Source organism: Zootermopsis nevadensis, unplaced genomic scaffold (assembly GCF_977971745.1).
Source record: "Zootermopsis nevadensis isolate Lab colony 2312 unplaced genomic scaffold, Znev_1.0 Znev_ptg000025l, whole genome shotgun sequence".
NCBI classification, from domain to species: domain Eukaryota; kingdom Metazoa; phylum Arthropoda; class Insecta; order Blattodea; family Termopsidae; genus Zootermopsis; species Zootermopsis nevadensis.
In genome coordinates, this window is record NW_028259157.1 from 6,196,591 (window position 1) to 6,223,210 (window position 26,620).

Sequence of the window (26,620 nt, forward strand, 5' to 3'; positions counted from 1 at the left end):
TAGCGGTTCTATGGCGATGGAAGAGGGATTCTTCTGAGATGGTTTCATGCAGCGTCAGGAGCTGAACATTTCTAGAATGATCTGACGTCTATACCAGGATTCACCATTGATCAAAACCCTCTGCATTTAGTACCTTCCTAGTGGTAGAAGTCAAGGATTCAAACCCTGTACTAAACCCGATCGTGAAGCAGTTCCATCATCAAAAGATATCTAAAACTTTATGTAATTTTCCGATTACGTACTCAATTTATCTTCCACGTGGAGAATTTTTCAAGAAGTTCCCCCACCTAAAAGCCACATGCATTTACATCTCCACCAACTGAGCCACAATAACTTCCTTAATCCCACTATCATGAACAACACTAGGTGACATGTACAAGTCACAAAGTTCCTCATTAAGAAATATTCTAAATTTCTTCTACTACATACCTCATAATTCTAAAAATTTTCGTCAGCACTTAGTTTTTAATGTTCTGCCTTCAAAGGAAGATGCAATTTACCACAACCATACAAAATAACTGAAAAATTAGTGTTTCGTGTTCTGGGAAGTAAGAGGACGATGTGTTGACTGCAGAATAACGAGCATTTCCCGAATTTATTCTAGTAATTTAGTAATAAGCTTCGTATTACAGATAGAGATAAAGCTGTCGATGTGCTTCATTGAGCACCACACCATGAAGACTTGGGGGGGGGGGGGTATTAAAAACTCCATGGAGTCTTAACCTCTGCATTTGATGGATGTGTCAGCTCCAGGTTCCAGCCTCGTTACCCCGGTGTCAACTGTGGCACTTTGGCTTATCTTATATTTTAAAAATTACGGAGAATAAACTTCCTATTAACAGTGCATTTTGTTAAATGTCGGTCATATGTCTCATCTGCGGTCCAGTATGACCGCTACACTCAGTAACATTATTTCTCAGGCAACAGATGCGTTATTGCAATATGTCATTCATCACGATGTTGCATATTATCTTTTTTTTAAGTTAACGGTACTTGGTTTCCAATAAAAAAAAGAGTAACCGCTGTTGTTAACCAGCGCAGTGTAATGTGCTTTTATCTACCTAGAAAAACGCTATTGCATACCAATTACATTATCTGAACTTGGTATTTGGAAGACCTTAACCGCGATACGAGAGGCCAAGACTTTTCACTTGGGATTCCGCCATCAGAATCGACGACAAAATGGGAGGTGTTACAGAGATGGATCGTTTATTTTAACCGTCTTAGCGCGGCTAACACGGTTATCATGAACATTCCGCCCCCAGTGTGTACATTCAGCGTAAATACTTGACTGTAATCATGCGTGGCAACTGAGAAAAAAAATCAGGTTTCAAACTGAATGACTGCTATTCGATTCCCGGCAGGGATATTGGGATGTTTCTTTTCACAGTTAAGAAAGATGTGGCAAGATATATAATTATCTGCGCGTGATCCATGCTACATTGGGGCCTGATTCTATTAAGTCTTGTGACACGCATTCCTAGTCCAGTTTTCAAACGTTTCAGTCCTGATATGGACTTGAATGGGCACAAGCAAAGAGTATATATAACACATCCTACGTTCTGCAAGATGTTGCTTATACCCGTTCGGCAAGATTGTGAACCCACGCTACCATCGTCCGCCGCTTCACACACGTCAAAGAAAAAAGAACGTAACAAAATAACGGATGAATAAAATACCGCAGTGTTTTTCAAACAGTGGTCCACTGAGAGTCTGGGTTTCAAACCTAAGGACAAGAGTGTCAAACATTTGTTTGCTACTGTAAGTGAGGTTAAAGTTGTCCTTGTACCTAAGCGTAGGATTATCATAGCGTGTAGAGAATTTTGAGGTAATATTGAATTGTTCTTACTGGCAGTAAATCCATTGCCACTTTACCTCCGAGGACTATACCTTCCACATCTGTTGAACAGACGGCTGTCGGGGCATTTGTCTGGAAGGACTGAGATAAAATACGAACAAATTTCATTCGTTGTGTCGGATTCCAAGACATCCCGAGAGTGAAGTAAAATATATATTATTTAAATCTTGTCCGTCTAATCACAATAAATTCTTATTAAATATTAAAATATTACAATAATTAACATTTAAAATATTTAAAATATTAAATGATGTTCTTTATCGAAATATTCGATTTACATTAGACCATATTTCGATAAAGAACATCATTTAATATTTTAAATATTTTAAATTTTAATTATTGTAATATTTTAATATTTAATAAGAATTTATTGTGATTAGACGGACAAGATTTAAATAATATATATTTATTATATCACAATATGACGCAACTTTACCATCTCGTGAAGTAAAATGTTAATCAATTGTAACATTCGGTAAATGTAGGTAACAGGCATATTGGAAGGGTTATTTTTTAAGTATTTACGTGTTCGACTTCCCGTTGGATAATCTAATATTAATATTTACGTTGTATACTGGCGTTATTGAATATCTCAGATCTTCCAAGCAAATGCTGGAATGTTAATTTAAAGTGTGCTGTAACAGTATTTCTTGAAGCCCATGAACAAGTTCACTGGATGAAAGAATCCAGTGCGTGCATAAAGATGGTTCTACGTAAAACTTTGAAAGTCAGGTGACAATTAGGCTGTATCTTTATTCTGTAAAAAATTTAGTTTTTGTTTTAGGTTTTTCAACGATGATTTTTAAATCAAACAGTTTATAAGGCGTAGATGAAAATCTATCGAATTTGCAGTAAATAAATTTAAATGAATATTCAAGTAGATGCGTAGTCTTACTTTTTCGTATGTTACGTTACATTTCGGAGATGAACACCATGTTAGAAGTGGCCTCAGACACATAACGGTAACCGGGAGCTGTGTCTGTGTCTACCAGCATCCCACGTCGCCATCAGGTTGCAGCGGGCAAAGCGTGTTGCCGACTTTCGAATGGGCACAGGAGGAAATTGTCCTAGAATCATTTTGAAATGCCAGAGAATCAAGTTGGTGTATGAATCAGGATCGCTCTAAGAGGGGTGTGAGATCGCACACCGTGCATGACTCCATTTATAGATTCCGTATTGTTTCTTTATTTAAAGAACATTCTTCTGTGACAATGTTTCAATGGCGAAGAAAAATTTCCGTTGTTTAATGCCACGCACAATAGGATTCGACTGCTCACAGACGTTTTAATTCATCTATATTTGTTTAACGACGCTTTTTAGTAGCTCAGACTATAAGGCATTGATATTCACAGATGGCGACACACATGTTATTCACCGATATCCTCAAACGCAAAACAAATCCAGTTTATAAAGCTAATTTTTAAGCAAGATATCTTAAGGGTTGAGGGTTAAATCTCTGGTGTTAGAACTCGAATGTGCAACACCTAATACAACTCCTCCTCCCCCCACTACTGGATGTAATCTTTATCCATTTCAATCAATACCTCATTATCAGGACCTGTACTTCTTAGGCCCTGCGTTTTATTAAAACAAAATTACGTTTTGAAATTAAATAAACAGTAAAACAAGTTAAATCAACTGCCTGTTATTATTTAGGCAAGTTTAAAACTATTATCATCCCATTTATTTTACATAATATTAGACCAAAAATTAAGTTTTATTAAACAGTCATTTACTAATCTTCTTTCATGGTTGTCTGATTTCAGTACTAGATGGAGGACAAAAGTCAGTTTCATAATCCGACTGCATCCTGCCACAGGACAACGCTGGAATATGCGAGACTAACAAAAGCCTTGCTCTGGACCTGTTGGGGAAAGGGAAAATTCCTTAACCCAACTGCGGATGGAACGCCAATCACTTCAATGACGTAGTCGTTCATTAGGTAAGGCTCCATTGCAGGGGCGAAACGTTAATATTAACCGTGTTAGCCATATTTATCCGGCTAATACTGCGAGCGTAAACCTAAATTAGCTGGCTAACAACACCCGGTTGGCTGGCTGGAGGTGGCTAACGATATATTTTATCTGGTCGGTTCTGCTGTGTTCCAGTGTGTGGATTACCATTGAATCTCGAAAATAAGATAAAATACTTTTTATTTTTCGTTTTTCAAAGTATTTGCCGGGCTGTCACAGCTGATACGGTTGTATTGAAATAAATATTCTGGCCGGTCATTGAACTGTTTTATTGTAGAACAGGTAAAGGGCAAGTTTTCGTTGACTAAACTAAGCAAAGTTGCTCTGTTGGACAGTTCTCTAGCATACTTTGAGCAACACGTGTTTGTCTTCCCTGAAACGAGTGAGATTTAGATACATTACCATTTCGTCATAGCATTAGTTTCTAAATTATGAATTTCCCCTCAATTTTCATAGAATAGATTGCGAATGGATGGACAAGTCGTATCCAGCCCTGACACACATGCAAGCAGGACTAAAACTGAGTTCGTTGTCTGCACTATGCCAGATCAATACGCCCAGCTAGGCGAGGGGTTTTATAGCCAAACAGCTCACAGACTTCTAGAAAACAGTCTGCAATTCACTTGTAAATATTCGATGTTCAATATTAGCTCACTCTCACACGATATAAGATAGTGAAGGGCCGAGGTAAAACATACAGGCATGTGAGTCCCCGTGAACCACCACGCTACAATTTCATGTCCACGAATTAGTCCGTAAAAGAGGAAGAAGGAAACAGAGAAGTGCGAGAAAACAAAACATTCTGGCTACTACCTTTCTGTGGTAAATAAAAGTTTCAACAGGCCTATAGCAGTGACAGGAGACGGATGTATAACGTCATAATATTTAGTTTTTTTTTTAGGACAATTCGGTTTTGTATGATCTTGATTCATAGAGGCGATCTGATGTGAAGTGTACTGAAGTAAACCTTCGTATTACAGACTGGCCTATTTTAATACCCGCAGGTAGGTAAACTAATTGCCGTTAAAATTACTATAAGTCTAAGAACAATGCTTCGGTAACCTTATTTTATTTTGTAACTGTGTGGCGAGTATCAGAGAACTCCAGACAAAGAAGCCCGGAGGTCCTGAATTTCTTTGAAAAGACCTACCTGGTTTACATGGTAGCCTAATTATATCCACACGTTGATGCCTACGGGAATTTTAAACTCACTTAGAATTAAATTCAACATTGGATCGTGAGAACGTCGTATCATGAATGTGAGAAAGAAGAGACTTGAGATATTTTTTGTTCTTGCATTTGGTCTCTCTCATTCTAAAGGTAGAACAGACTGAAGACAGAAAGCTGAATAATGGGAAAGAAACAGGATGGAGAAAATTACACAATGAGAATAATTCATAATTTATGTTAATGACATGTATTGTTATTACAGCGATTGAATCTGGGAAGATCAGATGTGTGGGACATATAGTAAACATGATGAATATGAAAATTGCATAAAACTATTCTGAAAGACTTCGGCGCTAAGGAAGGATACAGCTACGGTACGGTTCACAATCTCGACACGGTTCTATAGTCAAGATGACTGAAGCGAAATCAAACGCCGTGCACACCTAAATTTCAAAACTAACATGTGGCTCTTCTTTGGAATGCTTTTCCTTACATGCACAGTAAGTAAACGTAAACAAAATAAATCTTAAGATAAAATTCTGTAGATATAGTAAAAGAAAAATTCCATCGGTACCTAAGCGCCATGCCGTGAAGGCGTATAGGGACTTGGATGTAATATCCTATTTATTATACACCTTGACTTTGTATGAAAATAAGTGAAAAATTTGATTTGTTTATGACATTTATTCATCTGTTCTCAAAATACACATCCCACACGGCATTCTAGTAATTCTCAGACAATGAGATAGGAGGGTTGTTTGTATTTGAAATATATTTAAGTGCATATCCAAGGAAGCAAACTGATTACAAAAGTATTTTGGTCTAACAGGGATGAAGATAGTGGAATATTTATAACAATATGTAACGTTTTTCCCTACCCACTACTTTCCAATTCAAATCAAAATCTTAACATTTCTGTTATTTCAAATCACGCAGTACTGAAAAGATTTTTGAAGTTTCCCATTTTTATCTCACATTTATTTTGGGATTACTTTTATAACAATTAGCTCGAAATTATCAGCAATTAGTTAATTGATTAATTAATTAATAGAACGTTGAAGAGCGTACACTATTTCTATAGAAATCACTGCTTTCTACCATGAGATGGCAGAGATGTCGGAGTCGTAGTATAAATATTATACATCAGATGGCGTGCGAACACTGTTCAGCTGTTAGTCAGCGCCGTTTCCTTGAACTACCGCGGTAATCCATGAGCTAACTTGTGTCTCCTAGGTCCCTCCGTTTGTTAACGAGTTTGCTGATAGTACGCGTTTGAGGGTACTAGCAGTGAGCATATTTGTATTTGTATGTGCGGCCTAAAACAATGTAAGTCTTTTATTATTCCTTATTTCTTGTTCAGTAGATGCATAAAATCGTTTTCACAACTTGATTAACAGAGTTTTAAAATTCAATATTCTGACAGCCTCGAAACGGACTGGAACGCGTGTTAATCCATAACAAGTACTGTCACTTTCTTGACGTGAATGCAAAAAAGACATTTAGTTCAAGATGCCACTGTTTGGTAAAAAGGATTCCACGAAAAAATCGAAAAAGGATTCAGATAAACAGCCCTCCGTGGAAGACAAATACAACTTGAAGGAGCTGCTTGGAACGTAAGTAAAGTTTATAGTGATGTTTATTAAGTGTGCCCGCCCAGTCATTCTTTGCAGAGAAGTCATGTTCTCTCCCTTAGAAACTCCGTCGTCTTCCGAAGACAATGCATTGTGCAAATTTAGGAACAGTGTATTTTTATTACAAATAACAAGTGTATTGAGGTTGTGGTAGAACAGACTTCTAGAAACCCAATAAAACATTTGTTGCAAACGTTTCTAAAAGAGGATTTGCATCGTATAATTAATATTTTCAGTGTTTCTTAAATTGTGTTTTATACCTTGCCAAGTGAAGTTATTATGCGGTGTTAAAAAAAACTTGTTCTGCCGATTTCATTAGCAGGTGGCGTACTTTTGTATTCTTGTGCCTGCGATACACAAGTTACGCAATTTGTTTTTGTCGTTACAATGATTGGAATAAGACGCAGATATTTTGGCTGACCTGTTGTTTTTGTTAAGTTATTTAATATACAGCTGAAACAAAAATTAATGCGTAATAGACTGTTGCAAATAAACCAAATTGTGTGTTCGTCGCTTGTAATGAAGTGTATGTTTAAACGATTCAGTACCATGAACACAAGCCTGATTGACAAAGAAAATTAAAGAGGAACTCGTTTCCATGTTATTGCAGTATACTTAATTCTTAACCTCGTAGTGTAGTTATTTCATATTTTGTCAGTGATCAATAATGGTGACGTGTAAACATACAGAAATGTTACAAGTTTTAATGTCTTGTCCTGCAAACCCATAATTTTTGGTGCAGAAAACGATGACTGCCTTGCCATAGTTCATTGTGTTTACACGGTTGTAGTCTGTCCTATCGTGTTAAATTGTGCACTAGACATCGGCTGACTGTGGCGTCAAACAATATGAACGGTGTCGCTTGTGTGCCGTAATGGAATTCTGGTGCTAAATTAGAGCATTTTCAAAAAGTAGTAAATTTTAAGTGTGTGTGCATGAAGTTAAATTTATTTATGAAAGAATGAATTAAAACTGGAGAAATAAACTGAGTACAGCTTATGACGAAACAAAACTGTCGGTTTAGAATGATACGTCTTTAGGGTATTTTTCTTTGATTTCAGTAGATTTAAAATGTAAGTGGGATTGGTTTCATGACAAAACAGTAATATGAAATCGTTTACAATGATAGTCCATTCTAATATTTACGCAAAACGAACTTGACTTCGGTTTCTGTCCTTAACAAACTTATTGTAGTAAGTCAGTTTTTGTGGAAAAGTGTACTGAAACATTAAACATATTGATTTCCTACCCTAGCGCAGTTGAGCCAAATGTCGTTGTAATGATCAGATTTGAATTGGTTGGACAGAATGCAAGGCTTAATTAACCCTGCTGACTGCCAGAAATGACATATAATGTGAGAGGCCATTGTTGTGTTCGTGCTGCCACGAGTCCACTCATGTTAAGCCAACGTAACTGTACAACAAAATATCGTAATTAGTTTCTGATTTTACGAAACTCGCCATTTCTTGGGCGATGTTTGAATCTTTACATGAACTTTCGTGTTACTTTTTTCTGTTCACAGAAACCTTGGGGAAATTATATACATACTTTATAATTTGGACAGTAAATTTATCGCAGGAGTAAACTATTATTATATAATATTTGAGAATCTGACGGTTTTGCGGGCGTGGGTGCAGATACGTGGGCCCACTTTCAATAAAAATTTGTGTTGGTTTTCCTGACCTAGGTTCTGAGCTTCTCAGTTCATAATCCATTATTAATTTATTTGTAATTTGTGGCAGTGTTATGTGATGGGTTAATAATAAAGTGTTATTCATCACAGTTCGTGCACCAGTAGGAAAAAACCCCCAGTGATTTTAAGGTAGTCTGAAACAAAACGCAAGAACAGTCCGTCTAGTAGGGCCGAAATTAAGGGTTCTCAATCTTTAACATACCTGGGGTAACATTTGCCCCTTATTATCGACTCGCGGACCGCAAAGTTATAAATGAAGACAATTTACTGAAACGCCATGATAATTTGTGCAAAGAATGATACTTAATTATTACTACAGTTGCAAATAGTAAATTTTCATAGACAAAAATCAGTCATTTTGAAACATTAGACACCGCTTTTGCTTGAGAATGTCGGGTTTAATATCTCTCGTTGCGATTCGCGTACATCTCTCCAGGCGTTCCAAGTGAGACGCGTCCTTGCTCTTGATCTGACGTTCTTAATCGAGCTGAAGGAATTCAAGAGTTATAACGACAGGCTGCAGTAGCAAGGTGACAAAGCGCTTGTTGATAACCCCTGGTTAAAATAGTTGAATACGTTATCGTCTGTCATGAGTTAGGATTGCTTCGCTGGTGATGTGGCTGGCTGCGGGATGCAATAGCCAGGGTACGATGACTGTTGGGCGGGATGTTACCGTACACTCCATGTCCAAATCGGTTGTGGGCGCACCCAGCTGTCTGATGGGTCCCCTCGGGTGTTAGCTCTTTCCGCTTGGGGCAAAAATGAACCTTATTTCCATGTAATGACAATGTTTAGAATGAGATTTCGATATGCCTCCTCGCCCCCGCAGTGCAAAGTGCTGGATAGTTTTATTCGTATTTCGTCCCACGCCGTGCAGCAGCCTTCAGGCACTGTGTTATTTTCATGTGATCTGTTTGTATGTGAAGTAAAACTTCAGATTTGATATTGAAGAAAATGGGTTGAAAAATGCGTTAGAATGATTGACGCTTCAAGGAAAGTCTGTGAACCAGGAACAAGTGTTTTTGTTGTAATTCATTTCGTTTACAGGACGTGTGTTTTCACGTAAAATAAACATTTTTAGTCGCCATCACAACCTTAGATTAATGTCTCACGTGTCTGTGAATGGAATTGATTTTTTTCTGAAAACTTACATCCACAGGTGAGGAAACATCTGTGTAACCGACGAATTTAGCAATTTTATCTCGGTTTTGCGGTGTGGCGGTTATGTTGCATTCGAGGTGTACGTGTCTTGTTCGAATCTCGTCCGAGATGTCGGCTTTACATACAGCATTTTTTCGTTTGCAAATGCTGGAATAGTATGCCAACCGTAAAAGTGGACCAGGTCCGGTTTCTTCCTTCCCCCGTCATTGAAAATGACCTTGAAATAAGCAGCGAATCTAAAACTAAATAACGTCTTTGCAACGAGTCGTGTGCTACTTTGTCGTCTATCTCGCCACTTGGCACTGCACGACTGAATTTGACAGTTGGTAGTGGCAGTGGTAGGTGGTAAGGTGAATTACTGTTAAGGGAGGAACTCCACCGCGGCCTACTTTAAGGTGAGTCAAGGCACGTACGTTGCTGGAATTACAGAGGGAGCTTTGAAATCATGAAGGTCAGTCGTGACGCTAATAAGCAATTTCCGAAGGACCTTGACGTCGCGCCGAGTTCCCGCGGCAGTTTATTTCGCACACAGTTGGGAGAGATGGCCCCTTCGTTGAGACCTGCGTGTGTGTAGTCACAGGGATAAAATCAGTCATGTAGTATGTTTTTTTTAAAAGGAGAAGGCAAGATTGGCCCTGTTGCTTAATTAAGCGCGAGGCTATGTAGACGGATGTGAGATGAAACTCCGCACATCCGTAACGATTGCATTGTATGAAGATGAATGATTAACTCGCGAGGAAAGAATCCCGGTACACATGGGTCTGAAGGCTGGGTGTGCTCCAGAACCGGTCTGGGCGTTTGGCGAAGAGAAATGCACTACGTTGTTGGGAATTGAACCTCTTTCGTCATTCCCGTAGCGTAGTCGTTGTTCTGATGTCAGGGCTAGTAACACCTTGTTCATTCATCTTTACGCATAGTTTCTGATAACATGTATACAAGCGGGTTTTATGCTTTCCGGTCTTTTGATAAAAGTACATTAGTTGATGTTTTATGGAGCATATATTTATTATGAGTGTCCCAATTGATGGATAACTTTATAAAAAAATTAATCACGTAATAAACCTTTAATATCTTAACGCTGAGATCTAATGTCATAGTATGTCATGAGAATAACATTTTTATCGTAGAATATAGCTGTGATATAGTGGCTGTATTTGTTATAATTTATTGAATTTCACATGTTTAATATTAGTAGATTCCGACACGATCAAACGAACGTCTGTCTTTTCCGCCTGTTTCAAAATGTGGTTCCTGACGATAAAACTGAGTTAGTGAATGAGAGGACTTTCTTTGTTACTTGAACACGCGGGTTGAATACCAGAACTACTTTGTCTGTTGCCGAATTGCCGCAGACTGGCGCTGTGAAAGTGATTTAAGGTGATATTTAGCCCTATACGAGTTGCGTGCTGGGAAGTATTGAATTATACATTTTAATAAGAGTTGTTTTCTTTCAAGGATATTTGAAGTGGATTGAGTCCCGAGGTAGCCTTTCAATTTAAAACGTTTTAAAAGTCCGGATGTTTTATTTTAGTGACACCCAATCTGTATACCACGAGAATCGAAATTTATAGCATTTGTTAAATTTGAAATTATTTTGTATTGCACTCCCGATGACGGCTAGAATTCGGGGAGCTGATTTCCCCCCCCCCCCCCCCGCCCAAAAATATTCCTTCCTGGTATCGTGCTTGATCATTTGGCGTCTTTAATGTTTACTTTTTCTCGTTTGTGTGCCATCTGGCCTCTTGTATGTGAAGCTTCGAATTTTAGTTCATGTGTCATTCATTTCTTAAGACCCACCAAAACAATTCTTGCTTTTACCGATTCCGTATTAAAAGTTTAGAGCATTTGTTACTATTTTTTCTTTGATATTACTTTTATCGCGAGGATTATAAATACAGATTACGTCATATTAACTAATTGGATCATACGGTGTTCTTAAATTAAGTGATGCCATCAAGTGCCTTAATTTTTAATATTAAGTGACAAAGGAATTGAAATTGTGTTCAGGATTCAGTCTGATTAAAGTTTTTAAGTACCATGAATGCATGTGTAGGTCTACGTGTTTAGTTATGAGGAGGCTCAGTATGAGTTTTCATTCTGACAGACCACATTAGTGCAGGTTCTCCGTGAGCTGGCTGCAGCTGTCTAAAGATGCTTTTTATCTAATGGTTTCTTCTGTATTCCAGTGTATGGAGTTACCGTTGATCCAGTACAGTAAGGCAGAATAAATACTCCTTACTTTTCCTTTTTCTCGGTGTTAACCGGGCTAACACGGTTATCATGAAAGCCCCTCCCCCTCCCGTAACATTTATAATAACCTAAAGTTGTTAAAAATAACCTCACATATTCGGTCTGTCGCCATGTTTATAACTTTCAATGCGTACAGATCGCTAACACGAAATTTGCGAACATGATGATCTGACCAGAGTAATTAGTTATCCAAGCCAAATGACGTATATATGTGATTTGAAAAATATGTCACCCGCTTGCCTGAGGCGAGTTGATTTTGCAGATTGGCGAGCAGATATTCATAAGCCTGTTTAAACTACTAATAGGCCGAGTATTAACGTAATCTGTTTACGTTTGTCAAATATCTTTGAATCTGTATTATTAAATATGTCCAATAGCAGAAACATAAGGTTAAAATACATATTTAATTTGTTTATTATGCATTACGTTGATTGTATATGATGCTAAACAAATGTTTATAAATGTTGTTACGTGACGCAACGATACGGACTTCACAGGTTTTAAAATGGTATTAGTGTGTGTGCAGTAGGCTTTGACTTCAAGCAGATTGTTGATTCCAAACTTAGTGTGGCCTGATAAGGGAAATTAAAAAAAATATTGTGTTGGCAACAGTTTAGAACAGGGTATTTAGATTAATATTTGGCCCTAAGATCGCAGAAGTGACAGAAGGACGAAGAAAATTTGACAGTGAAGATCCATATATTGTTACGATGATCAAATGAAGAAAGATGAAATGGGCGAGGCACACGGGGATTATAAATGCGTGCTAAATTCTGGTTGGAAAGCGTGTGGGAAAGAGACCATTCGGAGGATCTACTTGTAGATGGGAAGATAATATTAACATTTATCTTAGGAAAACAGATTGATGATTGGACTGGATTTATCTGTCCCAAGATGGTATTGTTGGCGGGCGTTTGTGAACACGGTAATGAGGTAATGAACCTTTGAGTTCCGTAAAAGCTGGGAGATTTATTTACTGGCTCAAAATACTATTGTGTTAGGTTTATAAGGAGGACTCTTTCCCTAGAGTTAAGTAGGTAATTAATTAGGATACACAATTACAAATAAATAAATGGTAAGGCTTTATAGCGGTTGTTGAATTTATGGTTTTACGTAACGAACTTGGAGTAATTTTTAAAGCCCTGTACATATAGACTTGTAGGCATATTTCTGGTCGCTTAGTTTCTTTTTTCTTTCTATTTTTATTCTCCGTTTAGCACAAAACTGTACAGAAACAGAAGTCGCATCTGTGATTATATAAATTTATAAGATTTTGCAAGTGGTGTCTGAACTTCAGAAATTCCCATGACATTCTTAATGGTACTGATGAAAAGTCTGAAATGCTGAGTAGGATTACCAGTATCCTAAAAGAGGGAGTTGTTGCTAGTAAGCCGTCAGCTCTGAATGAAACGGGCAGATGTGAATGGGGAACATCGTTGGAATGATTAAAATCTATACACACTTTCATGAATGAAATAAGGACATATTTTTGGTATGCCCTGTAATTATGTCTTTGTGTTTAATGTCATGGCTAAAGTTCCAGTCTTAATTATCTGGTATAGGCCAAAAGATAATCGAGGCTAATAATGATACAGATCTGTCAACAGTGTCCTTGCCGTGTGTATGTGTTTGTAATTTTGATATTCTTTCAGAAGGAAATTCAAATAGGACTTTCAGTACTGGTATATACCTGAAAACTTAATTTGCTGATCGATAAAGAGATATCGCAAAGTACAACGAAAATATGTTACAAACGAAGAAAAGAAAAGGTACCTACAGAAAGAAACATAGACCAATACGTGAGCATGTCACAGAAGCTAAATCTTGCAACGATGTCTTAACTATAGGCAAAAAATCACTAAAGTGTTTGATTATTTTAATATCTGGAAACGAAAATATCATGAAGGTCCATAATGAGGTTTGTCCCTGATTGAAATAATAATTTATTCTGTAAGTAATACCTTAGGCTTTATTTTAGAAAGCAGTGATTACATTCCATTTCTTCCCCAGTGTCTGTATTCAGCTAAACAGACGTGACTTTGTTGAATATCGCCTTTTCTTTCAAATGAGGGCCACAATATTGCCCTGTAAAGGAAACAGAACTTTTATACTCACTCCAGATTCCTGGCCACTTTACTTAATTGTGTGGTACTGAGAAACAACCAGTCACTTCCAGAGGTGCGTGAGTCGCGCAAGGGGAAATATATCGATGTCGAAAAACAGCTTCTAATGGCGTCCATATATCCGGAAGAAATTTGCGCTCCGTGCACCAATCGATATTAATTATTGTAATTAATTCCACAATTTAGAACTTTATACTGAGAGAAACTGCAAGAACTTTTAGTCAGCTTCGCTTATCTCCGGGTCTAGAAACAAACCCCCGAGTCCTCCCGAATACGAAGCAGTCACACAATCAGTTTTATTCTGAAATAGATTATTATTTGAATTTCCATTTTCTACCTGTCTGAAAGGCATGGCGTTTATTTAAGGTTCTACTCGCCTTCACGAAAGCGATTTGTATTTTAAACCATTTATATTGCAGTACGAAGCTTGGGCGATTTATTTACAACTTATCTGATGACATCGGCTTTCACATCTACCAGTACGAAAATAGTGAAAGTACGTAATAAGATCACACCATAGTCTGCCAGAAGAAACAGAAAATGTCGATTAGCTATCTGTCATCTCGAAATGCAGACTATTTGCTTACGACAGTCAAAATTGTTCCAACTAGCACTGAAAATTGAATGTTAGTCCAGCAAGATAGCATGTCCGCAAACTATTTCACGAAGGAAGCCGTTTTTTTGATTTCCTGAGGGCATAGTTGAAGTATTCTAGTGTTGTTAGTTAAATAGTGAATTTTATGTGGCTATTGCATTTCTTATGCAGTCTCACAAGTTACTTTTGCTTCAAAAGTATGGGACGACAAATTAAGCAAACTATTATTTTCCCAACGTAACGGAGAGTACTTACCGCCGACTATGGTACGCATACGTAGCGCGTTTCAGTTTAACCTTTGAATAACCTTCTGTCGAAAAACCGAATAGGCCTGTTCATTTCTCATTTTTCTAGTGATCCAATACCTGAGAAAGTTCCTTCACCCCGCTATGCTTGCAGAAATGTTAGGTGTATTTAAATGCAAAGTGGTTTTTTGTAGAATTTAACGCGAGAATCCATTATCGTATTTTAATAACAAATACGTGGTTTATACAATAAATCTTGACAGGATGAAACTTGTTTGAAACTAGAGCGGAAGTCATCTGTAAGTTGATATGCAGAGTCACGAAACTGAGTATGGTTCAAATAATTTCGATAGCATTCCCACTTCAAGTCATATAATTTCCAACTTAAAAGTTTGTACACACTTTCAATATTGTTGGCATATTTCGCGCCTAGATATCCCGTTGATCAATCAGTTTGGAATATCATGTGTGGCTGGAATTTGTGCTCGAATGTTTATCTCTGTTAAATGGATGGCGCCGATCTGGACGGCGGTGGACAAAGAACTTTCTCATAGAAGGAACGCGTTATGGAGATAATATTTTGGCAGATATGAAAGAAAATGGAACTGGCGTCAGAAAATTTTCCGTATGGCACATCCGATTTTTAAGTGTTGCTACAAATGACTGGTTGCAAAATAACAAGCTCAGTTTTCCACAGGAAAGAAGACACTCCGAATATTTGTTTTCGGAATCTTTGCGAGCACGGACGGAACTTGTTTGCAAACTGTTTGCCAACCCAGAATACAGCCATCTTGAAGCCATGTTTTTTTTTGTTTTGTGGATTTATAGTAATTATAATGTATAATGTGCGATGCAGTGTTTTGGTTGTGAAGTGACTCGATGTTTCAGATCAGTCCTCACAATCCCACGCACAGTGTACTTAACTGTGTTCTCAAATTTACGATGCCACTTGATCATTTGTTTGTTCATCTTCTCTGTGCTTCCATATTGTTTAAACAATGTCCTCAGGTCTTGCTACTACACCATTGTCATCTCTAAGTTTCCAACCGGCGTAAGTCCGAACATTGTAATTTTAGCTCGCTGTGACCTCTTCAGGTCCTGTTTATTTTGTCTGGATTTCAAAACTGACATACCTAATGTCGAGCAAGGGTTCCCCTTTGATGTTTAGTCACATAACAGACGTCAAACCGCCGGGCACGACGAATCTATATTAATGTGAAGCTTGTCGGATGATGACAGTCGTACCTCAGCTCTGTTTACGTAAACATGGAGTCGAATATGATAGAGGGGCTGAAAGGATTTAACGTGCAACATATTTCCAAAAAATTGTACTTTCTAGAAACTCGTTGTGTACTTTACCCGAGATCAAATTTTGCATTTTGTCTACGTCACTAGCTTGCGGATAGAAGGAAAACAAAAGCATAATCTGTATTACTATGTAAACCAAAAACATTGCACAACATAAGGACTGAGACGGTGAGATACGAAGTACTGCCGTTGGGAAATAATATCAAATGTGTGGAAATTTGCGTTTCCTTATCTGCTACCCATCCCAACCCATTGTTTCTACAGCCTTTTGACGGACGTGGAACGCACAGATTTGCCTCGACTACTGTTCATAAGTCGAATGTTCCAGAGAAGCTGTGCGTTTTTAATGTATGAACTACAGAGTTCGGTGGAGGTTATTGGCTATGTAATCAATTCCTGATCGATCGATTTGACCGTAAGGCACTGTTTGTGCACTTGTATATTCATTTATTGCGCAGCAGTGAACCGGTTGTCTTATGGCCAAAAGTAGGACATAGCATTTGTGGTTGGAATGTTTTGTCCTCGGGTCCTAATTTGTAGCCAGCTTTTTTTTTTTCTTTGTACGAAATACCGTGATGCAACTAATAGAAAACGGATAACATTTGTTTGAGGGATAAAGGCGCTGATGTGACGCGTCACACTGGTTTTATAATTTACACTGCTAAACCGCTTTAAAGTTTATCGACTCTTAGTCTCAGACTTTAGTTACAAGATACGACTCCCACTAATTACGTATGTAGATTTTGCCCTCCTTGCTTTTAATTTATATATGTGTTGTACACTCAACATCCAAGAAACTACAAAATGCTCCTAGACGTTCTGTAGCTGGTCGTTCGTAGGGTTTGAGGTTTTCACGACGGCGAGTCTGAAGATGGCTGTCTTCTGGGTTGTTGCGCAGTGTAGTCTTGTGGATGTTTACTGACGTTTCAGAGGCCCTTGCTGCCTTCATCGTCAGGGCTGTTCCTCTGAAACGTCGGTAAACATCTACCAGACTACACGGCGCAACAACCCAGAAGACAGAAATTTTCAGCTGGTCGATCGATTCAGTGTGCATCGTCACGAACTTCGGTGTTCTTTGTCGATCAAGTAAGGCCGTTGCAATGGAAAATGATATCTATTTGAACAGATTGAAAATTTTAAACAGTAACAAACACCCCCCCCCCCCCCAAGCTGTTGGAGTAGCTGTTTTATCCATGTGTGTGTTCGATTTTTTTATTATTTATTATTGACTGCAAATGGGTTTATACCCGGTGGCAGTGTCCTACAATAACATACAAAACAATGAGACAGAACAGAACAATGAGATACATCAACACAATGAGACAGAACAAAACAATAAACAAAAGGACACAACAAAAACAATAAGACACAATAAACAATGAGATACATCAACACAGAGACAGAACAAAACAATAAACAAAAGGACACAACAAAAACAATATGACACCCAAACAATGGGATACATCAACACAATGAGACACAACAAAACAATAAACAAAGGACACAACAAAAACAATAAGACACAATAAACAATGAGATACATCAACACAGAGACAGAACAAAACAATAAACAAAAGGACACAACAAAAACAATATGACACACAAACAATGGGATACATCAACACAATGAGACACAACAAAACAATAAACAAAGGACACAACAAAAACCATAAGACACAACATACAATGAGATACATCAACACAGAGACAGAACAAAACAATAAAAAAGGACACAACAAAAACAACACATCCCACTCAAAATCAACCAACTCATAAATTACAAAACCATCCAACCTCAAGTACTTAACTTAAAAAAAAGAACTTAATACCACCTAGACATAAGACAATAACTGTAATGTATTACAAACGTCATGAACTGATGCACTCACACAACAATACAATGAGACACAACAATACAACATACCACACTCAAAATAAAACATCTGACACAATAAAAAAACACACATCCACTAATTAATCACAATACTTAAGAGTGGAATATAAAGTCCGCTCTCAGTACATGAAAATTTTATCCCAAAGAACTACAGCCCTTCATCACTTGGAGACTAAGACACTTCACTTCACTTATCACCATTTATTCCCAACTTAATAACCCTTAGCTTGTAACTACTTTTCTGACCCTCTTTCTAAAGGTGCCTAATTTACAGGGGAAAGACTCTAGCACGCCTGGAGGTAATTGGTTCCAGCTTCTTATGGTCCTATTTACAAAGGAATATTTGCCTACATCCGTTCTTTGTTTCCTAGTCCTAATTTTCCGAGTATGATCGTCCCTGCCCAGGTAGCATGGCTTTAATAATCTATCCTCTATCATTTTCCAAGCCCGGCCCCCCGTGTATGCTTTGAAAAGGGCGCACATTCGGGCTATCAATCTACGCTGTGCCAATGTTTCCCAACCAGATTCGTTCGTGAAATTAGCAAATTTAGCCGCTCTCTTCTGCACCCGATTTAGTGCTCTTACCTGTCCTTCCCTGTAAGGGTCCCAACACACAGTTCCATATTCAAGTATCGGTCTCACTAGCGACGTATAAGCTAAACGTTTCGTATTGTTATTTCCCTTTTTTAGTATACGCATTACGAAATGGAGAGCCTTCCATGCTTTAATTAGTGTATAATTCACATGATCTGCCCAGCTCAGATCACTGCGAATAAGTATTCCTAAGTACTTAAAGCTATTTGCCTCTGGAATTAATTGATCCCCAAAAAAGTAACTCAGCTTATCCTTCACCCTAGCTCTATTGAAGCTGACTGCTTTACTTTTACCTGGATTTATCTTCATTTCATTTTCTACCGCCCATTCCCATAATCTATTCATATCTGTCTGTAACTTATCAATGTCACTACTATCCATTATTTTCCTGTATACTATACAATCATCAGCGAAAAGCCGTATATTTGAATCAATGTTTTTCCAAATATCATTAACATAAGCTAGGAATAGCAAGGGACCTAATACGCTCCCTTGCGGCACCCCTGACGTTACCCTGACTTCATGAGATAGCTGTCCTTCCACTCTTACTCTTTGCGAACGTCCTAAGAGAAATTCCTTTACCCATAACACTACCCTCAAGTCCACACCGGTTGCAGCAATTTTTGTAATCAGCCTATCGTGTGGGACTAAATCGAATGCCTTTGAGAAATCTATTATAACCGCATCAGTCCTGATTCCCTCGTCCAATGAATCAGCAACATCTTGACAAACCGTGACTACTTGACTTTCGCATGAGTACCCTGGTCTAAACCCATGTTGACCCTCATATAACCACTCACTCCTTTCCCAGACTTGCCTTAGATACCCTGCTATAACGTGCTCCATTTGCTTGCAAACCACCGAGGTTAAACTGACCGGTCTATAGTTCCCAACTACCGATCGATCTCCCCCTTTATAAATAGGGACCACTATAGCTTTCTTCCAGTCCCCTGGGATAGAATTGTTGTTCATCGTTACCTCCAGCAGACGCGCAAGGTATGGAATCATTGCTTCCCCACCTAACTTTAAAATTTCCCCGGGGATGCCATCTGATCCGACGGATTTATTTTTCCCGATTGCTGCTATCCGTTTCCTTATGATATTGATACTAATGGTAAACGTTTTATCTGAATCTGTTGATTGGATTAGCTGGTTATTTAGCGAAATTATCCGTTCGCAACTGAATACCGACGCATAATAAGCGTTAAGGGAGTTGGCCTTTTCTGTTTGATCTGTGATGAGGTTTCCTTTAACGCCCTTGATTGCCGGAATAGTTTCTCTATTACCCTTACGTCTTTTAACATATTTGTAAAACTCTGTCCAGCTTCTCCCCTCTCTTTGCAAGACCGAAGTTAAGAATGTCTCCTGAGCCTTCTTTTTTACTATCAGCAACTCCTTGGATAACCGTTTCAGCTCCGCTTGGTACTGCCCTCCAGAATTTCTCTTATTATAAACCCTCCTCACCTTTACCTTCAGACGTTTCACTTCCTTGGTATAATATTCCGGATCCGGATTTTTACTCAGGATTCTTTGAGGTACAAAACGATCGATACCCTCGAAGACTATATCCTTATAGCTTTCCCATATCTCTTCCACGCTACTACCATTTCCAGCCCATAATTTAAACTTTTCCCGAAGAAAGCTTTGTAATCCTAAAACATTTGTTTTATGGAACATGGGGACTAATCTTTCTACCTGCGGTTCACGGATTTTTTCTTCCCATTCCACTTCTAATATTACCCCACTGTGGTCACTGATCCCCTGCACAATGCTGCAAGAGGTGAGCGAACTTTCAGGCCGGACCAGGTAAACATCCAGCAATGCATCCCCTCGGGTTGGCCTATCGACTACCTGCTTGTACCCATTTTCCCATACCAGTCTATTTATAAATGCCTGATTTCTGCTAGTACCTTCCACGTTTCCCTTCCAATCTGCGTAGGGCAAATTTAAATCACCCCCAATGATACTACGCTTCGTAGAATTTCCTAAATGACTAGTTCGTGCTGCCAATCGTTCAAAAACTTGCATGTCCTCGTTAGGAGCTCTGTATATTCCTATAATTTCCCACGAATATTTTGTATCTATTCCTTTCACTTCTACCGCAATCATCTCAAAATCCTCATCTACCCATAACTCCGTACAGGCAATGAAATGTTTAACACATATGAAAACCCCACCACCACGGGCAGACCTATCTCTCCTGAAAGTTGTAAAATCTGTCCTAAAAACTTCAGCATTGCTAATATCTTCTTTAAGCCAAGACTCCGTGCCTATAACAATATCGGGGTTATACGTGTCAACTAAATTCCAAAGCTCTAAGGCTTTATTATAGATACTCCTACAGTTAACCTGCAGCACCACTAACGACTTGCCTTCAACCCTATATGCTGCTACCGAAGTTAAAGTTTCTGCCCCTGCCCTAGCTTCTATTTCCCTACTCACCAATTTACTCGTCTCTGTTCCCCTTATTTCATGCAAAGCCTTCTGTTCTCCAGTTGATGAATGCCGCGTTTCCCTGGTTGTCCTCGTTCTGTGAGTGCCGTCCACCCAAACGTGTCACGTCTTCCTTCGTGCTGCTCCTCCACCATCAAGTCCACTAACTCTAGCGTACAGTTGTCCTAATCGTCTCCTTCCCCGTCCATTCAGATGCAGTCCATCCCCAGCAAAATCCCCTTCCTGTATCCAGCTGTTCGGATCAACAAATGTAATTCCAAGGACGTTTGCAACCCAGTCTAATCTCTCATTTAGAGCATGCATTGTATTGAAAAGATATATAGACAGCCATAAGTTGAAAGCTGTCTGGTTCCTTGCTTTCTATTATTTGAACAGTTAACAGGTATATGGCACATATAAATAAGACTGAATACGAAATGTCAGGACGAATATAAGACCTATACAAAAATGGCTGGAAGTACATAAAGGAAACGTATGTTCATGTCTTATAAGATTACAGGATAGAATCATTATGTGAAGGTAGCTAGCTAATAAATCCTTTGAAATTGCGGCAGAGTTTAATCATGTAGGACGATTGTAACAAAAATAAAAAATAAATTAAGAGCAGACTAAATTCGGAGGATTTAAGATTCTTTTGTCTTCCGTCTGAAAATGCAGAAATTAAAATATACAAAGCTATATTTTACCCATTTTGCATGGGTGTGAAACGTGGTCTTTCACTGAAGAACAATGATTGAAGGTGTTTGAGGACAGGGTACTGTAGGCGTAGATGATTGATAATATTAAAATGGATGCTAGGGAAATATTATTGGAGAGTGTGGATTTAATTAAACTGGCTTAGGATGGGGACCGGTGACAGGCTGTTTTGAACAAGACTTTGACCCTTCCGATTCCATGAAACGTGGATAATTTATGCGTAGTTGAGCGTACTGTTAGTTGCTCAAGGTGATCTTTTCTCCATATATTTATATATAGTTTTGTAGGATGGTTACATTTTATCACCGCGTTCAAGACCTATCGGCGTCACAATTCAGAAGAACCACAATCGATATGTACGAGTAGTGTATTTAGTTTTCACGTCTTGTGAAAATGATCATTTATTTACTGCTTCACGCTTGTCGATTTCAAACGAATATGTAAAGAAATGTCGCTTAAATGGTGGCTCAGTTGTCTGGTATTGAACATTAGTTTTGGACGCGACACAGAATTAAAGATGTTGCAACATCAGTGATACAGAAGTATGGAAGATCAACGCCTTCAACAGTTTGTGCTTTGTTCATGATTTATAACGAGATACGATGTCAGAGGTTGTGACTGTTCACAGTATAGAAGATAAACTCTTATAGAATTATATGATAATGTTTATTATCGCGAAGCTTGTAGCCAGTTCCTGAAGTTGCTAAATATTTTGTTCACAAACATTTTTGCTCTTATCTGCGTGCATAATATGGAAAATTTTCTCTTAAGCGACTCACTTTTTACAACCTTCTCGAATTATGCAAAGGAAATGCAGGCTGTAACAGGCCGAGTGCTACGCACAAAGCATCTAAATATAGCTATATCTTAATGTCTCGGCCTACAGTGGTCATCAGGGGTTATCAGTGTATTATATCACTACAGTACTTTTTTGCCAAAAAGGTTGTAGCACTTTGATTACTACATTGTAGTAGAGTGTTGTATATTTACCACAATTTTGTGTTTGCCACTTAACCTTGATAGGGGGAAAAATGCACGTTGTCTGATTTTAAATTTAACATCTATAAAGTACAGTTATATTTAAATGGTTTGTATTTAAATCTCATACTCTGTATTTGTTCACATTGTGCTTGCTTGTTTATTGTTTTTATATTTTGCTTTGTCATGAGAGCTACTTGTTTCGATTATGTGTGTCCTTGTGCCTCTGTGATGGGGGGGGGGGGGGGGGGGTTGGAAGAAGTAACGAAACGAATATTGCTCAAAAAAGTCGAAAAAAAACCCATTTATATCCTGTTAAAGGAGCTAAAATTTAAGTCGTTTTCATGACTTGTATGCCTTTAACTTATTTATGGTTTATTTAACTGCGGTCTCAGCAGCCCATACTATAATACTGTCGATGACTTATTTGTATGTTCGAAGTACTTACTCAGTGGGCACAACCTATTTTAACCCAAATACGAAGCAAATACAAGGACCTTGTTTTCTGATGGGTCCCACAGAGTCTGTATTTCTACTTTTCTTAATCTTGATGGCTGAGATTCGTACTTATCTTTATCCAGTTTCCCAGGTGTCTGACTGTGATTTATTGTCCTATATTTATTTTTCGATTTTACCACATAAATTCCTACTTCTCTTACAACTTAAATTCTTTGGTAGGAGCTGTGAGAACAGCAAATATCAAGGGCTAGAAGTCAGAATCCTCTGGGCCTTGAGGTACTCTGAATTCATTTTCGAAGGGCACAAAACAAAACAATTGTGTATTGCAGAATTTTTACTATATTTTACTGCTTCAGTGCAAAACTTCAAAATCTAGCTGAAATCAAGTTCTGTAGAAATATTTTATACGATTTTATAAATTGGTTTTTAAATTATCTTATGTGTAGAGCTCTTCAGGTACAAAATAAACTTAAAATGCATCCAAATTTTCTTATGAACATGTAATTTCACATGAATGTCTCCGATGTTTAACTTATTTTAAGACAGGGAAATTTAAGTTCACAACTCATGCCTCTCAGCTCCATGTGTTTGGGCGGGCGACACTTCAAGGATAAGCTTTCAGATTAATGCCCGTGCTTATCATACGTACACTTTCTGCATCATGCGCTTCGACGTGTTAATTGTAAGCATGGCGACGGTTCGAACATTTGGCGGTGTATCTGACAAATTTAACGTTTTCGGAATCTGCGTAAGTGAATCAGCAAATGTCATAATTATTAATACAGTCCGTGGTAGTTTCATCACAAAAATTTAAGCACTTGAAGGAATTTAGGTGTTATGAGTTCTTACCAGAACCTTCTTGTGGATGTGGAAACGCCGAGGTTCTTCATCGCAATTAGGACAGAAAATGAAAGCAACAGTTCCCAAACTGTGGCTGATCAGTGTGAGTTATGTGGTGAATGTGAGCTTTACTTTCGCCTTGCAGGCAGTTATAAAATGTAGGTCCTAGTAATGACTGATGAGCACAATTCAGTTTTCATAAAAATGAATTAATTTAAGTTTTGTTTAATCCAAGTGACAAAACGCTTTCACGGTCGTGTAACGTTAAAATGTCAATTTATCCGTATATGTAATTCCACACAAAGTCTGAGAGAATATTCTAAAATGATTTACAACCGACATAATGACCTGATTCAATTGCATCATAATAACACTTTAATAATTCCGTTTCGTAAGCCATCTAGTAAAAGTAGGCTACAGAAGTTAACGTATAATAACGGAAACTACAAGCACATAGGCATGGAAGAAAGTTCTGCTCAGGTAATTTGTGTGACATTTGAAGAATTGAAAACTCTTGTCTTTATGCAGATTTATACGATGATGTAAGGAATGTTAACCTCTTTTAGCGTCCGGTGATGGTGTATTTTTTGAATTTCTCAAGAAGGAATGGCACTTTATGACACTACATTATTTTCTTCCTAATGACATTCCTATGTACTGAACGATGGAGGCAGTTAACAGACCCACAATTACATTGAAGTTGAATGGAAAATAGCATTTCTCCTGCTTTCCTTATTTTGCAAGGAAAGACAGGCTTGTAGTACCATTGCTTCTGTCTGAACTTTAGGTATGAGTGGGACATACTGACACTTAATGTAAGGTCGTGAATTGTGTTATAATAAATATAACTTCGATAAATGTTTAACTTTAATAAGGTAATTGTTTAGAATGTGAAACACGAACACGGGAGAAGGTCGAAATGTTTAGCTTTCAGTTTTATGGCGATAAATAACGAAGATTTGGAGCTAGACATGTGAGGTTCTGAATGGAGTGATACGAGGAGAATGTCCTTAATTTGCTAATATGAAGGCAGCAAGGACCTCTGTAACGTTGGTAAACTTCTATCAGTCTACACAACGTTACAACCCAGAAGACAGCCATTTCAGCAAGTCTTTTGTTCCCGTTATGTTTCCATTGTACTGCTGTAGTTTCCTGATTTATCTGTAACTGCTGGTCAGATATTCTCAGACGTGTTTAAAGGAATGCTGTGTTTACTTGATATTCATGTGCCACAATAAAATCTGAATAAATAAACTCGTTTAATTTAGCTGCGCGATGTTTGAGTCAGAAGTAGTGTCTGCTGGCAAATGTTACTTCATGTACTGCAGTTTTTGAAAATATTACGTGATGCGTACTTCAAATGACGCTGCATGTTGTCAAGGTTACCAGTTCTCACATAAGGACCTAAAACTAAAACCAGACGAGACGACGGATTAGGGAGCAGTAGTTTGTCGCGTAGATAGAACTTACTTCATTGCTATTCCTTCCGTTCCAACATGTAATGCAACCAGCCACATGGCTATCAATACATTTTTGTTACTGTTATCACAAGATTCATTACCATAAAATTTTTCAGTTTGTCCTGTTCCCCCCCCCCCCCTTCACTGTCGTAATCAAATACCCCTTACCTCAGTATTGCGACTTCGCGATTTTGTGTAAGCAGCAGGAAGTAAAGCCCCACTTAATGGTACCTGCACCTTGTCATGGTGGTGGGGCTTGAGTACCTCAGTGACCCTAAGAGCTGTGCTGGCGGTAGCACAGCTACTGGTAGGGCCTCCCTAGCCAGATTGGTCGAGGGGGAGAGGTCAGACTAAGACAGGTACCCTGGTCCTCCAGGTTGGGGGTTGGTCGCAAGGCTAACAACCTTGCACCGTAAAAAGGAAGATGTTTCGAAACCTCAATGGACCGAATGGAAGAGGAGAATTGAGGAGGCCATGGACCGAATACGGACCGGAGAGCCATAGAAGAAGAAGAAGAAGCAGGAACTAAAGTCAGAATTGGCATTGATTGCTTCAAGTCCCACAATGGTATGTGCTAAGACGTGCCTGCCACCCGCCAACATTTCTTAATCTCGTAGTGGTGTTGGTGCACAAAAAGTGAGATGTAGATCCTGGTCTTTTGGGTTGAAACACCACATAGCCTTGTAGGTGGCTATCAACGCCGGAATGTCTGGAAGATGAAGACCGTACATTCGTCCCAGAACGTTGACAGTCGTATGTGACACTTCATGGGGTTACAGTTCAGGATACCATAGTTTATATTTTTACGTTCGGGAAAACCTAAAATTTCAACAAAACAGTCGTACAACATCTTTCATTCTTCGGGCCGTGAATACATTTCCTGTTCGAATCTAGAGCCAAGGAACACCTTTTGGGACTGCTTTCCTAAACTAATAGCTGGATTCCTTTTCCTTTAATTAAACTAATTCCTAAATAAATTATTATACTAATATATTCACATGTATACTTTTGATAAAAATTTGCCCAAATTATGTAGGTACATATTATTTACAAATTTGATACTTCACAACCTTCCAATGTTAGCTGTTGAGGGGGCAGTACTTCAGTTATGTTTCGATAGCTAATGGCTACAGAAGGCTAGGCTAGGTTAGGCTAGTTTAGGTTAGGTAAGAAATGAAGGAACAGCCACCAGTTATGGAGGTTAGCTGCGTATATATTGAATAAGCAGTCACAATAAC

The 26,620-nt window shown here is 38.3% G+C and overlaps 1 protein-coding gene and 1 long non-coding RNA gene across 5 annotated transcripts in view; both read left to right on the forward strand.

Moving 5' to 3' along the window:
* Window positions 1-3,721, forward strand: part of LOC147872632 (uncharacterized) — an 83,090-nt gene extending 79,369 nt beyond the window's left edge. The window contains exon 4 of the long non-coding RNA XR_015537113.1: window positions 3,625-3,721. This is a non-coding gene — a long non-coding RNA (uncharacterized LOC147872632). The remainder of the gene's footprint in view (window positions 1-3,624) is intronic.
* A 2,475-nt stretch (window positions 3,722-6,196) lies between these two features.
* Window positions 6,197-26,620, forward strand: part of CaMKI (Calcium/calmodulin-dependent protein kinase I) — a 109,132-nt gene continuing 88,708 nt past the window's right edge. Inside the window, exons 1-2 of one of the 4 annotated variants that reach the window (XM_022062048.2) lie at window positions 6,198-6,327; window positions 6,425-6,614. In XM_022062048.2, the coding sequence (XP_021917740.1) occupies window positions 6,511-6,614 (104 nt within the window). In that variant the 5' untranslated portion in view covers window positions 6,198-6,327; window positions 6,425-6,510. Of the gene's footprint in view, window positions 6,615-26,620 lie in introns of all 4 variants that reach the window. The other 3 variants (XM_022062050.2, XM_087355889.1, XM_022062049.2) reach the window with 3 other exon arrangements.